We start from the raw sequence: 19,216 nt of genomic DNA, 5'->3' as shown, positions 1-19,216 counted from the left end.
GGCAAAGTGGAGTCAATGCCACCAGTCTGCAGGCCCACAGTCGCCTCCTCGCCCCCACTTCCTGCATATGAGGAAATTGAGGACAGTAGGAAGAGCTACCCAAGGGTGCTGGCGACCCCCACACTTAAAGTGCCCTAAACCACAGTGGGGGCTGGGGTTCTTCTGTAAGGCTGGTAGGCTTTAAAATAAGGAAGTGTCTGGGGTCACGGGGAGGGGGTCCCAGAGCCAGCCACCCCTTCCCACCAGATGCCTACATGGGAGCCTGACAGTGCTGCCCCATTTCTCTGCCCCAGTCAGCCCTCAGCTCTGGGAAGACACCTGAGGATCAGCTTCTGGGGTTGGAGCCAGGTTGGTGTTGGGTGAGGTGGGAGCATAGGTTCAGGACTCTGTCCCTAGGCACCTCCTCCACACCCACACACACACTAAGCTCAACCAGAGCAGCACAGGTGTCATAAGGAGGGGGTGGAGAGAGATGGTGACAGAGGGAGGAGAGAGAAGGGTGGGAAGAACACTCCCGCCTAGGAGGCAAGAGCCCTGGCCTTACCCTCTAGCCTTCATGGCACTTTTAGCCTGATGTCATATTGGGAGCCTCCACCCACCAGGATGTCAGGGCCAAAAGGGCAGGGATGTGACTTGTCCCTGCACAAAGCAGGTGCTCAACAGTGATTGAAGGATGGGCCCATCTGGACAATGGATGAGCTGAGCTGGGCCATCTCATGTCGGTCAGGCTTCCCAGAGCCCAGGGTATTCTGCACCCCCACCAGGTGGGTCCAGCCTCCCAGGGGCCACCTCTGTCGAGCCTGACCAGACCTGAAGCCCAATGGGTGGGTAGGCGGGGCCACTCTCTGTCCCAAGGCAGTGAGAGGCTGGGTGGGCAGTTGGCAGTGCCAGGCTGTGGCCCGCCCCAGGCAGATGTGTGTTCTAGCTGAAGGGGGACCTTTTATGCTCGCCCTGGGAAGATGTCAGTCTGGGCAGGCTGCCAGAGCCCTGGGGCTTGCTGCTGAGAGCGGGGAGGTGGACCATGGGCCAGCCTGAGGACTTAACCACATGGCAGTGGGTGAGGCAGACCAGCAACTGCTCCCCAGGGACCTGGCTTGGACTTAGGGAGTCCCAGCCTCTCTCTAAGCCTTGGAGGCCTTGTCCCCAAGTCCTGAGTACTCCTCCCCAACCCACAGGCTCCATCCTGGGTCAGGATTAGCCTCCCCCATCTCTCCCACCAACTCACCGCTTGCCAGGTCAGAGTATTCTTTGCACTGAATGCACTCATCCATTCATTCCAACAATACTTGCTAAGCACCTGACCAGAAGTGAACCTAATGGGCCACCCCAACCTGGTGAGGCTAACAGTTGGGCAGAGAGATAACCAACACCACACACATTACGTTTAAGAGATATATTGTTTGTTAGAAGGTGGTTAAGTGCTACACAACCATTAAAAGACAGGAAAGGGATGAGGAAGGTACAGGCATGATGTCCAGAGGCTTCGCAGAGGTGACGTCTGAGCAAAGACCTAAAGGAGGGGAGGGACAGTGTCATGTGATCATCTGTGGGCAGTGTCCGGCAGACAGCACAGCCTATGCAAAGGTCTTGAGGCAGGATGGGTGCCTGGCTTGTGTGAGAAGGCATACTGAGGACCCAGGGGTAGGTGCAGATATGACATCCAGAGATGGCTGTGGGACTAAACGTGTGGACAGGTATAAAACACTGTCACTTCACAATGGTCTGCTGCCTCAAACTGCTTACTCCCCACTGCCTCTGAAAGAAAACCAGCCTCCCTGCCATGCTGTTTGCCCCCTTCCTCACCATCATGGGACTGTGGACCTCCAACAGGCCTCATAGTTTGGGGGCCAGTTTCAAGAGCTGCTTGGAAAATCCACTGCAGACTTAAGAAATACTGAATCTGATCAGTGTGCATGACAGGACTGGAACTCTACATTTACCTTTGGCTTAGGAAGGGACACGGTGCTGTGTCCCATGTCTGAGCTGCACACACAAACGCCATTGTGCAGGGTGAGGCCAAGTGGCCAGTGACCTTAGGCAGCATCCCTCCTCCAAGCCTGTTTGCAACATGTTGTGCTGACCCAGGACTCCTGGGTTTCCATTCCCTGCTGAGCTTACTCAGTGGGGGAGGGAGGGACCCTTTGATGGGGCACCGAGTGGTGGTGGGGGACTAGTCTGAGGCTGCCCCCCCACCTCTGGCCCTTTCTGGTTCAACTCTGCCCTCTGCTGCCAGACAGGGCTCCCAAACCTCTTGCTGCTAACCACTGTGGGACCTTGGGGTGCCCCTAAGGTGCTCTTAGGGTCACAGCACCAGACGGGGACACAATGTCGGGGCTTGGGGAGGGCCCACCCAGAGAGGCAGTTGGGGCGTTTCCAAGCTGTCCCGGGAATAGGCCATTGTTTGTCCGACAGTACCTTTGCCTGGGTGGGCTGGGACTCTGAGACCCTCAGACCCCAGTTCCTGAATCCTCCAAGCACATGCCAAAGATGATCTCATGAATCCTGAGACTTAGCTGCTGTAACTTCTCCATCCCACCCCTGAGGAAACTGAGGTAGGTCTCAGGAGGCTGTCACCAAGAACACACCCTATGGCACTGGGCTGCATCCAGTGCTTGCTGGATGGACTGAAGTGTGGATAAGATTTCTTAGTGGGGACGGACAAAACTGCCACCCAGTGGTCACTTTTGTAATCAGGTTTATGTACAAAAGGACTGGACCGTGACCCACGCAGGGCAAGCAGTGTCCCTTCCTGGGGGAAGGGTGTTTTGGGTAAACCTGCTAGGGAGGCGGAGCCCACTTGCCTGTCCACACCATATATCCCATCTGCTGCCCTGTGCTCTAGGAAGTGGCCCCCTACCCCAGGTGCTATCCCACACTTTCCGTCTGGATGAGGAACCCAGTGCAGCCACCCAGCCAGCCCCAAGCATGCAAACATCCACCCGCTGTGACCAGAAGACCACGCCAAGCATCCCCAGTGAGGGGCCAGCCTCGTTCTCACCTCCTCCTCACAGGTTTGGTTCTTCCCATTGGACCCAGGGCCTATCCAAACAACCCCAGCCCAGGCACACCACTGGTGCCCAATCAGTGCTGGTGCATGAATGAGCAGGTACATGCATCTTCCAGGCCACTGAAAAATTTCATTGGTGGGTGTCCATGGACCCCAGGGCCCAGGTGTGTACAGCTACAAGGCACACAGGCCTAGGCCTAAACCAGGGACTCTGTCAGCTGGCTTCACAGCCCAAATCCCACTCGGTGGTGTGCATATGGCACCCTCTGGTGGAGGCTGGAGGGAAGGATGGCTGGGCGCTGTCCAGGCCCTCTGAAACAGCAGGTGACCTCCACTCCTCCCTGCCTTTACCCTTCATCTTGGGAACAAAGCTCCTGGCCCAAGTGTCAGCCCCGCTCACCCTACACCCCAACATCACTTGGGGCCTCAGCACCATTTGGCACTCAGCCCCACTGGCTGACCGCCCCCAAGCTCTCCTGGTAAGAACCAGGCCCAGCACAGACATGAGCCAGGAGAGGACAAGGTGGGTCAGCCTTTATTGGTGAGCAGGCAAGCAAGTTGGGGGTTCCCATGGGAGTCAGAATGCTGTGGACAGGAAGAAGCCTCAGGCCCAGCTAGGGAGGGCATTTCTGAAGTCGCCATGGGCAGATAGGAAAAAAGCTGTCACAGAAACTCCCGCTGCGATGGTCAACCAGACCACCCCTCAGTGTGGGGGCGGCCATGTGGGCAGGACTGTCTCATGTCACACAGACCTGCGGTCATATGACAGCACTGGCTTTAGATAGGCTGGAAGCTGAAGCCATGGCAGGAACCTTGGAAAAATGCAGTCTACCCTCCACAGTCCCCCAGTGTGATGGACGAGGAGGCTAAATGCCCAGGGGATGGGTCGGGAGGCCAGCAAGGGGACAGGCAGGGGCCAGCAGGTGACACACACAGAACCTCGCGTCTAGCCAAGGTGCTCTTCAAAAGAAAAAACAAAATTCTAAGGAATGGAACTCCATAGAGAAAACCCTAGCTTAGTTCTTTTAAAAAGGTATGATTTGAATCCAGTGTGGTGCACTCTTGCTGGGCGGGTTTGCTCTAGGACAGTACTGGGAATAGTACAAATGCGCCAGCAGGGAGGGTAGGGCGGAGACCTCAGCCCGAAGCTGCCCTCACCTGGCATGTGCCCTCACCTCAGGAATGCGAGGGCGCTCAGCTGGCATTCCTCTGGCGGACATTCTTGCCTTTGTCATTCACGTGGTGCCCACTGCTCTTCCTGGGAACAGGATGGGAGCTTTTCAGCGCTCAAGAGGGCAAAGCAGCCGCCCTTTGCCCACCAAGGTTGTCCCGCCCTCCCCCCCACCTCCAACATTAGGGATGGATGGAATCCTCCAAGCCCAGCCCAGGACCCCAACCCCCAGCAAAGCCAGCACTCACAGGGGAGCAGAGCCGGTGTCCTCATCTATGCAGACACGCAGCCACATGCAAGAGAAGAACAGGCATCAGGGTGGTTCCTGTCCTGTTGGGCCTCGCCCTCAGTGTCTAAGACTGGACATATGGGACGCCAGTCCCGCTCCTGGGACATGTACCCCGAAACAAACCCCCACCTGCCTGGGCAGCCCTGGTTCCCTCAGCTCCACCAGGCAGTCACAGCTCACTTGTGCACAGCCTAGGGGCCCCAAGCAACTGAGGGCAGGCGCTCACAGGGGTTACCCGCAAGGCTATGCGGGCAGGCACACTCTCAGCTAAGGGGCAGGCCCTCAACGACAAAGTGCCCTCTTCTGTCCTGCACTCCTGGATGGTGCCAGGACCCCCGGGTCCCCCAGCACATAGGGAACAAAGGTCACTGGGCCAGCTCACCATCCAGGACCTCGTCTGGCTTCCGCCGCTTCTCGTAAATGAAGATGATGGTAACCAGCACAAGCACCTCTGCCACGATGCCCAGGAAGGGCCAGAGGGCGGCAAGGTGGCTGCGCACACGTAGTGTGATGAACGCCTGCTCGGTGCCCTCTGCACTGGTGCCATTGCAGACATACTGGCCAGAGTCCAGTTTCAGGTCCAGGTCCCGGATGTGCAGTTCTGTCTTCGTCTCCATGGACACCACGAATACCTTGTTCTGGGAGTTGTTGGTGAGGACCTAGGGGCAGGCAGACCTTGTAGGACACCAAAGCCCAGGCCCGTGTCCCCCCAGGCAGGCCGGGCCCTCACCTGGTCCCCGGCACCACTAATCTTGTACCACACCCAGTTGGTGACCGGGGGGAAGGATGCCGACTTGCAGATCAGCACAACCTCCTCCCCCTCAGTGGCTTGCTCTGACTTCTTCACAGCATTCACCTTGGGAGGCCCTAGTGGGGAGCAGAGCACAGGAGTCTGAGGCTTGTGGCCTGGAGCAGCCCACCCTCCCTCAGTGTATGGACTCGTGATGCCCAGTTGTGGACGAGTTGCTCCGGGGTCACACGGCTTACCCGCCACGTTCACGCTGGTCCTGCCCACAGGCTCCGGGAGGAACACACAGAAGTACTGTCCCGCACGCTCATCTATGTCCACCCTGCAAGCAAATGCAGCTGTGAGCCAACCTGCTGCAAGCTGCAGGTGACCCTGGAGGATCATAGCAAAGATGGGGTGGTCATGGTCAAAAGACCCTGCAGGAAAAGGGCTGAGGTGTGGGGATAGCAGCTGGGCTTGGCCCGCCTCCTGACGCGGCGCCTGCATCCATGAGCTCCTGTGCGCAGCATCCCCCAAACAGGAGGGCTGTGTTTCCAATTAGGGCCCCAACTTGCACAAGGCTTCAGTGTGTGTGGCCTTGAGTGCTAGGGACATGGGACTCCAGGCTGGGGCCGTGTTGTAAACCCTTCCCCGCCAGCTCCCCAAGGAAGGAAGCCGGCTGTGATGTCTGGCAGCTCCTGGATCCTCTCTGGTTCCTGGGCTTCTCATTACCCAGGGGACTGAGCAGACTTTGTGTCTAATATCTGGCCCAAGCGAGCCCATCGACTTTGTTCCCACTGACCAGAGGCATCAGCAGCTAAAAGATGTCAGAGTGAGCAGTGGGGGCAGGAGCCAGGGTGAACCACTCCCAAAAACCAGGCGCCACCCTCTTCTGCCAGGACCAGAGGGAAAAGGGGCCCGGGTCCCTCCGTGAGCCTCACGCACTCATACTCCATCTTCAGATCTGACAGCTTGTCCTCGTGCAACACCTTGTCCCCCTTCATCCAGCGGTGGCCAAGGATCTCAGTGTTGCTGTCATTCAAGGTGCAGGTGAGGTGTGTTTTGGAGCCAACATCAACTATGGAAGTAGAGATCCTGCTCTCTGGGTGGCCAAACGACAGATTAGCAAGGCGATCGAGGAAGAAGGACAGAGCCCACAACTCCTTGCCGCCAGCCTACTTGTCCCCACGGCATACCCCAGTGGCTCCTCCACAGCCACAGATTCTTTCTGGCAGAGAAGCCCAGCCCTGTTAACAAGTCTGGAACTGCACTGGCTCATTCACTCAGGACACTTCCCACAGAGTTAATGGGGCCTCAAGGTAGATATTGTGGGGAGGCGTGTTAACTGGCCTCAGGCAGGGGAACAGAGGCCAATGCCCACCCGGGGTTCTGACTCCTGGGCCCAGTCCTAGCACAGACCCGAAATTACTTTTTAAAAAATAAATCTATCACTGCCCAGGCCACCACTCCTCCACTAGACAGTCTTGAACATTCTCTCTCTCTGTCCTTCACCAAAGCGGTGGGCACAGTGTGCTTGGCTCCCAGGCAGGGCAGCACAGGTGATGGCAGGGCCAGGGGAATCCAGCTGCCCCCATCCTGGAACGAACCTTCTTCCCAGAAGGTCAAGAGCTCCCACAGCCTACTCGCACTTGCCACAAAGCCATCGTACAGAAGACAATCTGTTGTCCTGCCCAGGACACTGAGGGTGGGCTCTCAGTGGCCAAAGTCCCCTCCACTCATTTCCAATTAGGTAAATGTCCCCGTTGCTGTAGGACATTCTCTTGAGAAGTCAAAATCAGCTAGAACCAGAGGGTGAGAAGCTCGTGAGACTGGGCAACACCTGGGAGGGCTCCTCTCCAGGGATCAGGGACCAGGGACAGGCCCTAGGCCTTCCATGTTCAGGAGGGAGCTGGGCAGGTGCTTGAAGGACCAGGGGTTGAGAGTGAGGGGAGGGAGCCCACTTGTGTCCAGGGCTGGGGCAGTGTCATGGGGACACACCCAGGCACCATGGGGCTGCCCCCACTAGCCCCACCTGCCTCCTTTGGGAAGGCTCCAGGCACTGCAGCTAAGCTTTACTCAAAAGTGTCTGTTTCTCTGAAATGGTCACCCACGTCCAGGGGCCCCAAAGTTGCCCCTTCTAAAGGCTGCGCCCACAGGATTGGCCATGAAGAGGTCCAGTCAGGGCTGCTTGCAATAAGTTTCCCTTTCTTTTCGTTTGTGGCACAAAGTTAAGTGAAAAAAGCAAAATATAAAACTATATTTGAATAACTTCGTCTGAGAAAAACAACCACAAGAAGCCTGGCAGGTTGACGGTCACCAGGACCCCTGCCTCCCTGAGGTCATGGTGATTTCTGACAGCATAACTGAAACCGCACAACATACATGAAACTGGGCAGAATGATCAGAGGTCGCGACCCCTGACTGGACAGTCATCTTAGTGGCCTGGACTCGGCACCAGTGTAAACTGATTCTGTGGGCAGCACACTTCTGGCTCACATAACACCCCAACTCAGAAGTAAAGGACAAGAAGGGGTGCGTCCACTGGCTGCCATACTGGGATCTCACAATGTGAGCAGAGCTCGCTTGGCCTCCCTCGTCTACACACAGTGTGCACACAGAGACTGGTGAGTCGTTAAGACTACTCCCTCCCCCTCCAAAAAAAGAAAACTAATCCTCAAAAAGAGCAGCAGGAACCCTTTACCCAAGAGACATCACAGCCAGGCTGTTTTCTGGAATGATCCATGGGCACAATATGCTGTCTCCTCCTCAGGCAGAGATTGGTGTGGTCCCAGCCCCTCACCAGGTCCCAGGGCAACAGGCAGGGCCTGGAATGTGGTGCTCGGTGGGCTTACAGTGCCCGCACAGTGCCACTGCAGACTGACACCCGCAGACCCAGCTCCCCAGCTGCGTGTCTAGTCTGGGGGGGATGGTGGCCAGCCCATGGACAAGACCCATGCACAGCCAGGCGGGGCCCCTTCCTGAGCAGGCCAATTTTCACTGCTCCACTGCCAACCACCTGCTGGCTCTTTCTTTAAAAGAGGACATGATGTGTCAGAACTCCAGGCAAGCAGGGGATGAAGCAGAAAGCTCGACCACGGCCAGCCAGGAAAGGCAAGGAGGCAGCTGGGGCTGGGCACCCACCTGCTCCCGGGCATGTACACACTCACGCCACGGCATGTGTGCACGTGGGCAGTAGGGGCACACGCAGACATGTACCCACAGAACGCACATGGGCATGCACACACTCATGGCTTTCGCCATGACCCTGGGCCTCAGGCTGTCTGCTCTGGGGTGAGGTGGCCCTAAGGCCCTGAGACAGGAGGACCTTCATGTCCCCCCACCTGGGATGACCCAAAGGCAATTCACAGGACTCAGGACAGGAACAGTTAAAACCAGACAAGGGTGTGAAGCTGGAAACTTCTGTGGCAGTGCCATTGTCACAAAAGGATCACCTCCTGGTAATCCACACTTCTCAGGAGTCAAAACTACCCAAGATTGCAAAACACACAGCTATGTGCAGAGCTGGGAGCAGTGAGTCAGGAGCTGAAGCGAGGCCAAGGCAGGCCTCCTGCCAGATAGGCCTGCTCTCTACCCTAAAGCCTCAGACCCCTGCCTTGGGTGTGGTAACAGAGGAGGCCGGGGAGCCAGTCTAAAGCCCCTCTGGCCCACACCTCTGCCCTGGCCTGAAGGGCACAGCAGGGGACCAAGCCAGGTCCCACCTGGGCCACATGACAGAGCCGTGAGGTGGCCACCAAGCAGCCACCTCTCTTAAGTACCCTCAACAGGGCCACATCACTCCCAGGGGTGTGTGTGTGGGGTGTCTTAAGACATTTCAGTGGTTGTGACCTTACTCAGGGTTACGCAAAGAGACATCTGTGGTATAAGTGATGCTAACATCTGTGATATTAAAACAATACTGGGACACAACCATTAAAAACAGGTCTCAGAGGGCTCTTTGGGAGGAGATCCATGCTGGAGAAAGTTTGAAAAGCACGTCCTCTGGCAACCCCTGGCCAAACCCAGTGCCCAGGAGATGGTGGGGAGCACCCCCAATCCACCGGGAGTGGAAAGTAAAAACTGCATTCTGGCTCTGTGGCTATAACCCATGCTCTCAAGTAAAGTCACCTTCATCTAAAAACAGCCACCCCTGCTCAGTGCCACTCGGCAACCAGGCTGGGGAGCAGGGCAGGCAGGCCTTGTGGTGAACAGCTCAGGAGCTCTCAGGATGAGGCCGCAGGCACCCACTCTCCTCCCCACCCATAGCAACATTGCAGACCTCAGACAGGAGCCAAGAGCATTTCTGGGGACCAGCCGTGGGCTCCTCAATTCGACACCCTTCCCTCCATCCCACCAGGAAGCAGTTCCGAGAGCCAAGTCATCAGCCCATGGGACCCAGATGGCAAGCCCATGCCATCCCAACCTGCCTGCCAGAATGATAGGATTCTGGGCAATCCTAGAGATAGCCAGGGTCTCCTGGCAGAGCACCCAAAGCATTCCTGGGGCTCTGACCTGGCCAGGATATGCAAACATTGTCACTAAGTCACTCCTCCCAGGTAGAAAAGGAATGTGTGGTAACATCCTCTGAAAAACTTTCGGATCTCTTTAAGAGTCCCTGGGAAAGAGGGAGCTGTCCAAAGTGAAAAAGGAGAACAAAACAGACAAGAGTTCCAGGGGGTCAAAGGGCAAAGTGAGCCCCAGGCAGGGAGCAAGCAAGAATAGCCCTAAACCTGCATCAGCACAGACACTCCTGGCTTCCTGGCTGGGGATCTGAGAAGAACACACTGGGGGACTGTGCTCCACAGCAGAGGAAGACTGTGGGCCCTTCACCCCCTTGGCTGTCTCCAGCCACGAGGGCTCAAGCTGCTTATCTTACAAATTCACTTTGCCTACAGGGTCCTATCTAAGTCTTTCCAGAGAGGGCTGGTGGGCAGACAGGTTGTCCAGAGGCATTTGATAAATGGCTGTTTTGATTATAAGAGGAAAGAGGCGAATTGAGATCTTAAAGTAGGTCAGGAGTAATCCGGTTAAGCTTCTACAAGAAGCAACCCAGCCTCTCCAGGGCTCAGAGCCCCAAACCCTTCTGGTCTGCACTTTGCTCCCTACATGTGTCGGTCACTACAAATTGTTAACCCAGAACCAGAAAGAAAGTTTTGACAGGGAAAGAAAATGTCTATCAGGCTTTCTTCTGGAAAACTGCACCTTAATCCATTTTCCCAGGAGCATTCTCTAAACCACACCTGCCCACCCTCAAAACACTGCCCACTCCTCATAACAGCTCTAAAAACTGAATGCTGTTTGAGAGTGTAAAAACAACCCTTTCCACTTCCTCCTCTGAACTGCCAGGGTGACCTCACAGTGACCTTGGAACATCCCCCGCCTCACGTCCGGAGCCTCAGTTTCCACCTCTGTAAAAGGGGGCTGGTGGACTAGACCCCTTTCATCTGTGCCCAGAAATCAGACAAAACCTAATGCAACAAAGCATGTTGGCCTCCCTATAAGGGTTTAAAAGTTTGGGTGAACACCGGGAGCAGATGAATACCCAGAGCGCGACTCGGGACCTAAATTCCAGCAAGAATGACAATCCCTGCCAGTTCGACGGCCGCCTGCTTCATAGACGCTCACGTGCATTTGCTTCCAGCGTCCACTTGAGGACAACAGGACGCTTTCCAGATAAGAGCCACGCGCCCCAGGGGGTCCGAAAGGCCCTTCTCACCCCTTGCGCCAGCACACCCGGGCCGGGAAACCCCACCCTCAAGTTGCCTCCCCAGACCCTTGGGCCCTCGTCCGAAGGGGACGACCCAAGACCCAGCCGCGTCGTCCCTTCCCCTTGGGGCGTGGGGGTGCGGGGCGCCTCCAGATCCCCTCCCCACACCAGCTCCCAGACCCCGCCTTCTCTCGGGCCGCCGAAAATCTGGGACGTCAACTCCAGTTGTCGCCCTGGTTGGATCCCCGATCCCCCAAGCCGGGGCTTCCCGCACACACCATCTCGGCGGGGAGTCCTCCGGGCGCCCCAAAACCCGGGGAAGTGTCGCCCCCGGAGCTCCCGTGTTCCCCTAGGAGGACGGGGCTTCACCTCCACCCCCGCCCGGCTGGACCCCCGAAGCTGAACCCGCGGCCCCCGCCAGCCCGGTTCTTACCCGCCCCGGAGCCTCTGTCGGCATTCAGCAGCGCAAGCCCCAGGACCACAAATAGCGCCTTCGCCATGTCGCTGCCTTGCCCGCCGCCAACCGCCGCCCGCGGCGCTATAAGAATCCAGGAGGCGGCCCGGGCACGCGCACGCAGGGCGTGTCGCAGGGGCGGGGCGCGCGCGCAGGACACGCAGGCCGCCGCCTGCGCACGGGCACAGATGCACGTACGCACGCGCTGGCCTTGGCAGGCTCACTCTACTTAAGCCTGGAAGGCGGTGCACGTGACTCCGGCGCGCCACGCCCTGCGGCCTAGGAGCGTGGCTACGTTGCTAGAAAATGGGGGCGGGGCCTTCATTTTTTCAGAGAGTGTTGGAAATCGAGCTGTACGCTCAAAAGTGGTTAAAGTGCTCAATTTTTATTATGTGTATTTTACCACAACAATAAAACGTTAAGGGAGGACATCGAAATCCTTGTGAATAGGTGGCATATGTCCCCTAGGGGGACAGGAGCTGCCAGGTTTAGCAAATAAAAATACCTGGACCACAGTTAAATTTGAATTTTAGATAGAGAACGAGTAATTTATTAGTGTAACTATCCCGTGCAATATGTGGACATAGAGATGCAAGAAAAATATTCGTTATTTATCTGATTGTTGCTGTTTATCTGAAATTCAAGCGTAGGTGGCAGTCCTGTGTTTTGTCTGGAAAACCTACCCTGAGGTCCCCATATTTTATAACAAATACTTTTTAAAATGATAAACTAATTTAAAACAAAAATAGGGTAATGTAATCTTCGTGACCTTGGATTAAGCAATGATTTCTTAAATATGACACTAAAAGCACACACAATGAAAAAAAATAAATGAGACTTCATCAAAATTAAAACCTTTTGTGCTTTAAAGAACAAGAGAGCTAACTGAGTGGCTCAGTTGGTTAAGAGTTGGCTTAAGGGCCAGCCGAGTGGTGTGTTGGTTAAGAGCTGGCTTGGAACAACAGAGGGCCCCGGTTTGGATCCCACGTTTGAGGGCCAGTGACACTGTCCTCTACAGCTAAGATGCTGAACAACAGCTCAACCTGGAGCTGGGCTGCCTGCCATGAGTCGCTTGCGATGGAGCCAGCGTGAGCGGCCGTCCAGAAGCCGGCAACTGATCTGCCTCGCCCGGGAAGAGCGCAATGATGGTGCCCAACTTGGGCCAGTGAAGCAACGTCCTCCACAACTAGACTGAAGAACAAAAGGACAGCAACTTGTTTGTTCCCCTTCCCCCAATTCCCCAGCGCTATTCCCATCCCCCAATTCCCCAATAAAAATCTTAAAAAAAAAAAAAAGAGTTGGCTTAAGAGTGCAAGCTCTGAGCACCAGGGCCGCCGGTTCGATTCTCACAGTGATGCTGTGCTTGAGCTGAGCTGCTGCTGAGTTGCCAACAGGTGGCAGGATAGCTCAGCTGGTGTAACAACAAGATTGCCTGTTTGATGGTGGGCTATGCCCACCTGCAACTAAGACTGAACTCGGCACCTTGAGCTGAGATGCTACCCAGTGGACAGAGCGTGCGCTCTTAACAACAAGGCTGCTGGTTCGACTCCCGCATGGGATGGTGGCTACACCTACCCGCAACTAAGATTGAACACAGCACCTTGAGCTTAGAGGCCACAAGCTGCCGATGGGCAGCCAGATGGTGACTGATGCCCACCACAACGAAGATCGAAGAACAACAACTTGGCTGGTCCCCTTCCCCAATCCCCCAACACTGTTCCCCTCCCCCAATTCCCCAAGAAAAATCTTTTTTAAAAAAAGAACAACAAGAAAGTGAAAAGATAACCCACAGAATGGGAGAAAATATTAGCTAATCATGTATCTGATAAGGAACTTACATTTAAGATATATAAAGAACACTTAACAGAATTTTTTTAAAAGATAATAACCCAATTAAAAAATGGACAAAGGGTCTGAATGCACTTTTCTCCAAAGATATGCAAGTGGACAATAAGCACATGAAAAGGTGCTCAACATCATGAGCTATCAAGGAAATGCAAATCAAAACCACAGTGAGACACCTCTTCACAGCCACTACAATGGCTGTAATAAAAAGGCTGACAATAGCAAGTGTTGAAGGTGAAGAAGCTGGAACCCTTGTGCACTGCTGGTGGGAATGTGAAATGGTGCAGCCACTGTGGAAAACACCCCAGCAGTTACACACTGAGTTAACATCTGGCCCAGCAGTTCCACTTCTAGGTATATGCCCACGAGAACTGAAAACTCACAGCCACACAGAAACTTGTGTCAACCGAAGGAATACCCAATTTGGGGTACAGTGAAGGGGGAAGATTTTATTTGTGTGGCTCAGGGAACATGGTTCAGGCATCACAGCCCCAATCAGGTAAGCACAATATTAAATGGAAACTGAGAATGTGCTCCACAAAGATGGCAGGGAGGCAGACTAATATAGAGAGAAGTTCCCACACCTGTTCCCTGATTGGACCACTTCTATGCAAATGAGGACTCCAAATCATCACAGTTTGCTTAGTCTGAATAAGACCGCCCTGATTAGTCAAAGTGGAGCCACTCTGATTGGTGGGGATTCAAAGAGGCTATTGCTGCACAGCTCTGATTGAACGAGGCAGGTTTTCAGCCCATTGGTTGAATTTCTATCCTAAGAGCTCTCTTATAAGGATTGACTCAGCTGGCAAGGATCACAATGCAGGAAACTGGCAGCCCAGTCTGTGGATTTTCTCTAACATGCAGCTTGGGTGAGAGGCCCCTCTAAACAATGGCTGCTCGATTCTGGTTGTGAATTTAGCCCCAGTTAACCATAAGGGGTCCTTCTTGGCGGGTATTTTCTTTCTTGGAGTCAACACTTGTACATGAATATTAACAGCAGCAGGATTCACAATAGGCAAAAAGTGGAATAACCCAAATGTCCATCAACTGGTGAATGGAGAAACACAATGTGGTTCATCCACACGCTGGAGCAATGAAAAGGAGTGAGATGCTGACACTCGCCACAACATGGATGGACCTTGAACACATGGTGCTCAGTGAGAGAAGCCAGACAGAGATGCAAGGCCACTGTCGACATAAGTAACATCCAAACCTGTAGAGAAATTTATTTTTTTTTAAGATTTTTATTGGAGAATTGGGGAGATGGGAACAGCGGTCGGGAATTGGGGGAAGGGGAGCAGACAAGTTGCTGTTGTTTTGTTCTTCAGTCTAGTTGTGGAGGACGTTGCTTCACTGGCCCAATTTGGCACCACCATTGCGCTCTTCCCCGGCGAGGCAGATCAGTCTCCGGCTTCTGGACGGCCGCTCACTGTGGCTGCTGGCCGCTCACGCTGGCTGCTGGCTACACACGGTAGCCCATGGCAACCCACTGCCAAGGGGCTGCAGCCTATGCCGTCGCCGTCGCCGTCGCCTCATGGCAGCCCAGCTCCAGGTTGAGCTGTTGTTCAGCATCTTAGCTGTGGAGGGCAGTGTCACTGGCCCTCATATGCGGGATCTGAACCGGGGCCCTCTGGCGTCCCAAGCCAGTTCTTAACCATCGCGCCACTCGGCCGGCCCCAAACCTGTAAAGAATTTTAATGAATTTATTTGAGCCAAACTGATGACAAATTGCTGGGAAGCAAAATCTGAACAGATTGAAAAAATGTTCTGGAGAATGGCAGTTTCGCAGCTTATTTTATACATTAGAATCAAAGGAGGTGACATAAAGGAGAGTTACATGAAATCCAAGGGTGGTAGATTAAGGGGGCGGGAGAAAGCAAAGCGGGGAAATCTCTGGGACTGGATAAAAAACAAAATGGAGAGACACTTCTTTTACATGGTTGGGTACATTACAGCTAATAGTTAACATGTACAGCACACAGAGATGGTATTCAGGGAACAAGATAACAATGAGGGATTCTGTGGTTTCCTGTTCTGGTGGACAATTGTGCCCTGAGGGGTCTGGAAAAAAAGGGATCACTTTGACGTTTCAAAGGTATGTTATCTTAAATGCAAAAAGACAATAGACAGGCTTATTTAAGGTAAAGACTGACCTTTGTCAAGGAAGCTACAAGCCAAGGATGTGACTACCAGCCATGACCTGCTTTTAGTTAGGAATTTTTATGTTCAGACCATCCTGTGTGGTCACTTTCAGTCTCTTGAGTTTGTAGGGCCCGCCATACAGGCCTCCCCTGAGCTTGTCAGGTTCAGTATGTGGCCCCTTTTTTATCCACACCACACAGTATGTAATTCCCTTTAGTGAAATGTCTAGAAGAGGCATATCCAGTGGTTGCTAGGGCCTGGGAGGGGATGGGAGTGACTGCTAACAGAGTCTGGGTTGCTTTTTAGAGTGTTTCATGAAAATGTTCTAAAATTGATTATGATGATGGGTGCACAACTCTGTGAATACACTAAACTCCACTGAACTGTGCACTTTAAATGGGTGAACTGTATGGTATGTGAATTATCTCAATAAAAAAAATAGGGTGATGTAAGGGGGGCTGCTTTACATAAGGGGTCAGGCTGCTTCTTGCAGGCAATGACATATGAGGTGACACAAGAATGAGGAGGAGGCAGCAGCGTTGGGAAGGGGTGAGTGCTGAGTCTGAGAACAGTCTGTCAGGTGGGGGAGGCTGTGTCCCAAGAGGAGGCTGGGCAGAGCTGGCAGAGTCCCAGCTGTGGTGGACAGCCAAGAAAAATGCTGGAAGAATGAAGCAGAGAGGCCAGACTTGCTGCTAAAGTGCCTGTGGGGTGAGGATCCCACTCCTAGATGCCTTAGAACTGCCAGTAGCCCTGGGACCATTAGGCTCGACAAGGCTATGTGCAGAACAACTGAGGAAGACAGCCAACTGGCTTCAATGCCCCTGCAGTCTGGGCAGGCTGAGAACAGAGCTCGTGGGAAATAGCCTTTGCCTTTGTTTGCAAAATAAAGCTGCACCCTCTGAGGACCCAGCTTTCTGGTCCCCTCCCAGTCCCCAGATGTCTGCTCTGCTCAGTCCTGGCTCCATCCCAGGGCAGAGGAGTCCAGGTTCCCTCTGCTGCCAGGACCACTCCATCAAGGGTGGCCAGACTTAGAAAATCAAAATACAGGACACCCAGTTAAATCCGAGTTTCAGGTTTTTTGAATCAGTAATTTTTTAGTATAAGTATATCCCACGCAGTATCTGGGATGTACTGACATTAAAAACATGATCTAAACTCAAATTTAACAGGGGGTCCAGTATTCCATTGGCATCTGACCCAATGGAAAGCAGTGTGGCCCTATCACCCTTTGTAATTCACCTTGTTGCACTGGTCACTCTCTGACCTCGAGTCTGTCCCATGCCCACGCGTGAGGGCTCATGCTGTGCGCCCATCTGCACATAGCAGTGGCCCTATCCAGCTGTGGGAGGTCATCCCTTGCCTGCCCCCTCTGTGGGATGGACCTGGACTCCCCCTGGACAGAAGGGCTATGCAAGCAGTTATAGTCGCTGGCCTGTGTCTCCAGCTTGCTGGGGCAGCAGACAGGCGTCCCCTAGACACAGAAAGAAGTCTGGGAGCCCTTCCAACAACTCTTGCAGTGAAAGCCCAAGTCCTCCCAACAGCTTCAGGCCTGGCCTTCTGACCCCTCAGCACCCTCCAGCCTCAAGGGCAATGACAGGCACTGGGCACCATTTCCTGCCTCAAGCCTTGGCCCCAGGCTGTGTCTGCTGTCAGCCTGCCCCTCCCAGGTGACTGCCTAGCTCATCCCCTCACACTCAGGGTACCAGCCACTCTGCCATCTCAGAGTGTGGGCTTTGGTTTGTTTGCTTTCCACCTTTTCTTATGAAATCTTTTGAACTCACAGACATAGGGAGAGAAGAGGGCATAGGGTTTTCACTCTCCTCACACCCACATCCCTCCATCCACCCTAAGATGTTCCAGCTCAACTCTCTATTTTTCTGAAAGGTGGTGACTGGCGAGGGGGATGCATTTTATTCTCAGGGTGCTCAGGAGCCTTGGGAGGGATTTGAGGAAGGGAGGGTCATCATGAGCTGTGTGTTGTAGAGAGGTTCTCTGCCAATGACGGGGAAGGGGCCTGGGCGGGTCAGGAGTGGATTTGGGCAGGAAACAGGGTGGTGTGGTGGGTTGGATGGTGTTCCCAGAACCTGTGAACAGGACCTTATTTGGAGAAATGGTCTTTGCAGATGTAATTAAGTTCAGGGTCTTGAGATAAGGTCATACTGGATCAGGGCAGCCCTAAAGCCAATGACAGTGAGTGTCCTTATTAAGAGACAGAAGCTGAGGGCCAGCTGAGTGGCGCAATGGTTAAGAACTGGCTTGGGACGCCAGAGGGCCCCGGTTCGGATCCCACATATGAGGGCCAGTGACACTGCCCTCTACAGCTAAGATGCTGAACAACAGCTCAACCTGGAGCTGGGCTGCCGTGAGTTGCCAGCAATGGTGTAGGCTGCAGCCCCTGCTGCAGTGGGTTGCCATGGGCTACCATGTGTAGCCAGCAGCCCGCGTGAGCGGCCAGCAGCCACTGTGAGCGGCTGTGCAGAAGCCGGCGACTGATCTGCCTCGCCCAGGAAGAGCACAGTGATGGTGCCAACTTGGGCCAGTGAAGCAACGCCCTCCACAACTAGACTGAAGAACAAAACGACAGCAACTTGTCTGTTCCCCTTCCCCCAATTCCCCAGCACTGTTCCCATCCCCCCAATTCCCCAATTTAAAAAAAAAAAAAAGATAGACAGAAGCTGAGACAGACAGAGGAGAAGCTTCATGGAGACAGGCAGAGATGGGAGGGACACAGGAGCCCCCAGAAGCTGGAAGAGGCGGGAAGGACCCTCCCCTGGGGCCTCTGGAGGCAGCGCGGCCCTCAACACCATGATCTCAGATATGTGGCCCAAGAAAGGTGGGGGAGTAAATTTCCATTGCTCTGAGCCACCCAGTTTGTGTTCCAGCCACCCAGGGACAGTCATTCAGTGACATTGCCTCACTCCCCTTGATACCTTCAGAGATCTGAGCACGGTCCACTTGCTTGTCCCCATCTGACACCTGAGCCCCTAGGTGGGACAGGCGCTCCCTTGGCACCTTCCTGTCTCGCCAACCTGAGGGGAGACCCAGAGCATCTGATTTGAGATGGTGACTTGCTCTGTCCCTCTAAGCCCCTCTCCCAGGCCTTCTGCTTACCTGGGGGTGGGGTGGGAACCCAGCTGGGCCAGGAAGGAACAGCTGAGAAGGCAAGATAAACCTTCTCCCTTAGGGTGGTTCCAGCTCTCCAAACACAGGCTTGGCCTCCACTGATCTCCGTGCACTTGGAGCCAGGCCAAGGGTGGGGTGTGTTGCTGAGGGGACGGGGATATCTAACTTCTGGGGGACGTGGGGAGGAAGCCGCTGGCCTCAGAGTACTCCTTGTCCAGTCCTTGCTGGGTTCCCTGCCCCTAAATCAGTCTCACTCCAGGATATTGAAGAACAATAAAAACCAAAGCTTCCTGCAGAGACATGCAGGAGCCAACGTGCTGGTGGGGCTGTGATAGTGTGTGCAGAAGGGTCAGTGCAGGAAACCAGCAGCCAGACAGGACAGACCACAAAGTGCTCAGGGCCAAGAGGCAGAGAAACAGCCCCAGGGTCCATGGGTGGGTGACCGACAAATGTGACACGGCCCATCCACACATGGGAATATTGCTCAGCTGTGAAAAGGAGTGAGGCACCCATACTCGGCACAATGTGGATGGACCTTGAACACATGGTGCTCAGTGAGAGAAGCCAGACACACAAGGCCACACAGTGTATGATTCCATTTATGTGAAGTGTCCAAACAGGCTCATCCACAGACAGGAAGTGGGTTCATGGTTGTCAGGGGCTGGGGAGGCAGTGGGAGGTGACAGCTAATGGGCATGGGGTATCTTTTGAAAACCTCCAGGACAAGCCCCTTAATTTGAGCAAGTGCACGCCT

At 54.3% G+C, this 19,216-nt stretch overlaps 1 protein-coding gene across 5 annotated transcripts; it reads right to left on the bottom strand.

Moving 5' to 3' along the window:
- Positions 1-1,378: 1,378 nt before the first annotated feature.
- On the bottom strand, positions 1,379-11,478 carry BSG (basigin (Ok blood group)). 5 transcript variants are annotated; one of them, XM_019657467.1, is made up of 8 exons: positions 11,332-11,478; positions 6,140-6,272; positions 5,455-5,537; positions 5,198-5,334; positions 4,850-5,126; positions 4,427-4,451; positions 4,166-4,265; positions 1,379-1,510 (listed from the first exon to the last, which is right to left on the bottom strand). In XM_019657467.1, exons 1-7 carry the CDS (start codon positions 11,396-11,398, stop codon positions 4,202-4,204), a joined length of 786 nt encoding a protein of 261 aa, XP_019513012.1. In that variant the 5' UTR covers positions 11,399-11,478; the 3' UTR covers positions 1,379-1,510; positions 4,166-4,201. The 5 variants fall into 5 exon arrangements, with proteins under 5 accessions (XP_019513012.1, XP_019513009.1, XP_019513007.1 ...); XM_019657464.1 differs by having other exon boundaries at positions 4,183-4,265; positions 6,140-6,296; positions 11,332-11,473; XM_019657462.1 differs by having other exon boundaries at positions 6,140-6,296; positions 11,332-11,472.
- Between the last annotated feature and the right edge of the window lie 7,738 nt (positions 11,479-19,216).

Source organism: Hipposideros armiger, unplaced genomic scaffold (genome assembly GCF_001890085.2).
Source record: "Hipposideros armiger isolate ML-2016 unplaced genomic scaffold, ASM189008v1 scaffold_275, whole genome shotgun sequence".
NCBI classification, from domain to species: Eukaryota; Metazoa; Chordata; class Mammalia; order Chiroptera; family Hipposideridae; genus Hipposideros; species Hipposideros armiger.
This window is presented reverse-complemented; position numbering and strand designations above follow the sequence as displayed.

Excerpts from the sequence above, each read along its gene's own strand:
- BSG (XM_019657464.1), bottom strand. The coding sequence starts at position 11,398 with ATGGCGAAGGCGCTATTTGTGGTCCTGGGGCTTGCGCTGCTGAATGCC. Across the intron at positions 5,127-5,197 it reads TTAGTGGTGCCGGGGACCAG|GTCCTCACCAACAACTCCCA; the intron begins GTGAGGGCCCGG and ends GCCTGCCCCTAG. Across the intron at positions 4,452-4,849 it reads GCCAGACGAGGTCCTGGATG|ATGAGGACACCGGCTCTGCT; the intron begins GTGAGCTGGCCC and ends GTGTCTGCATAG.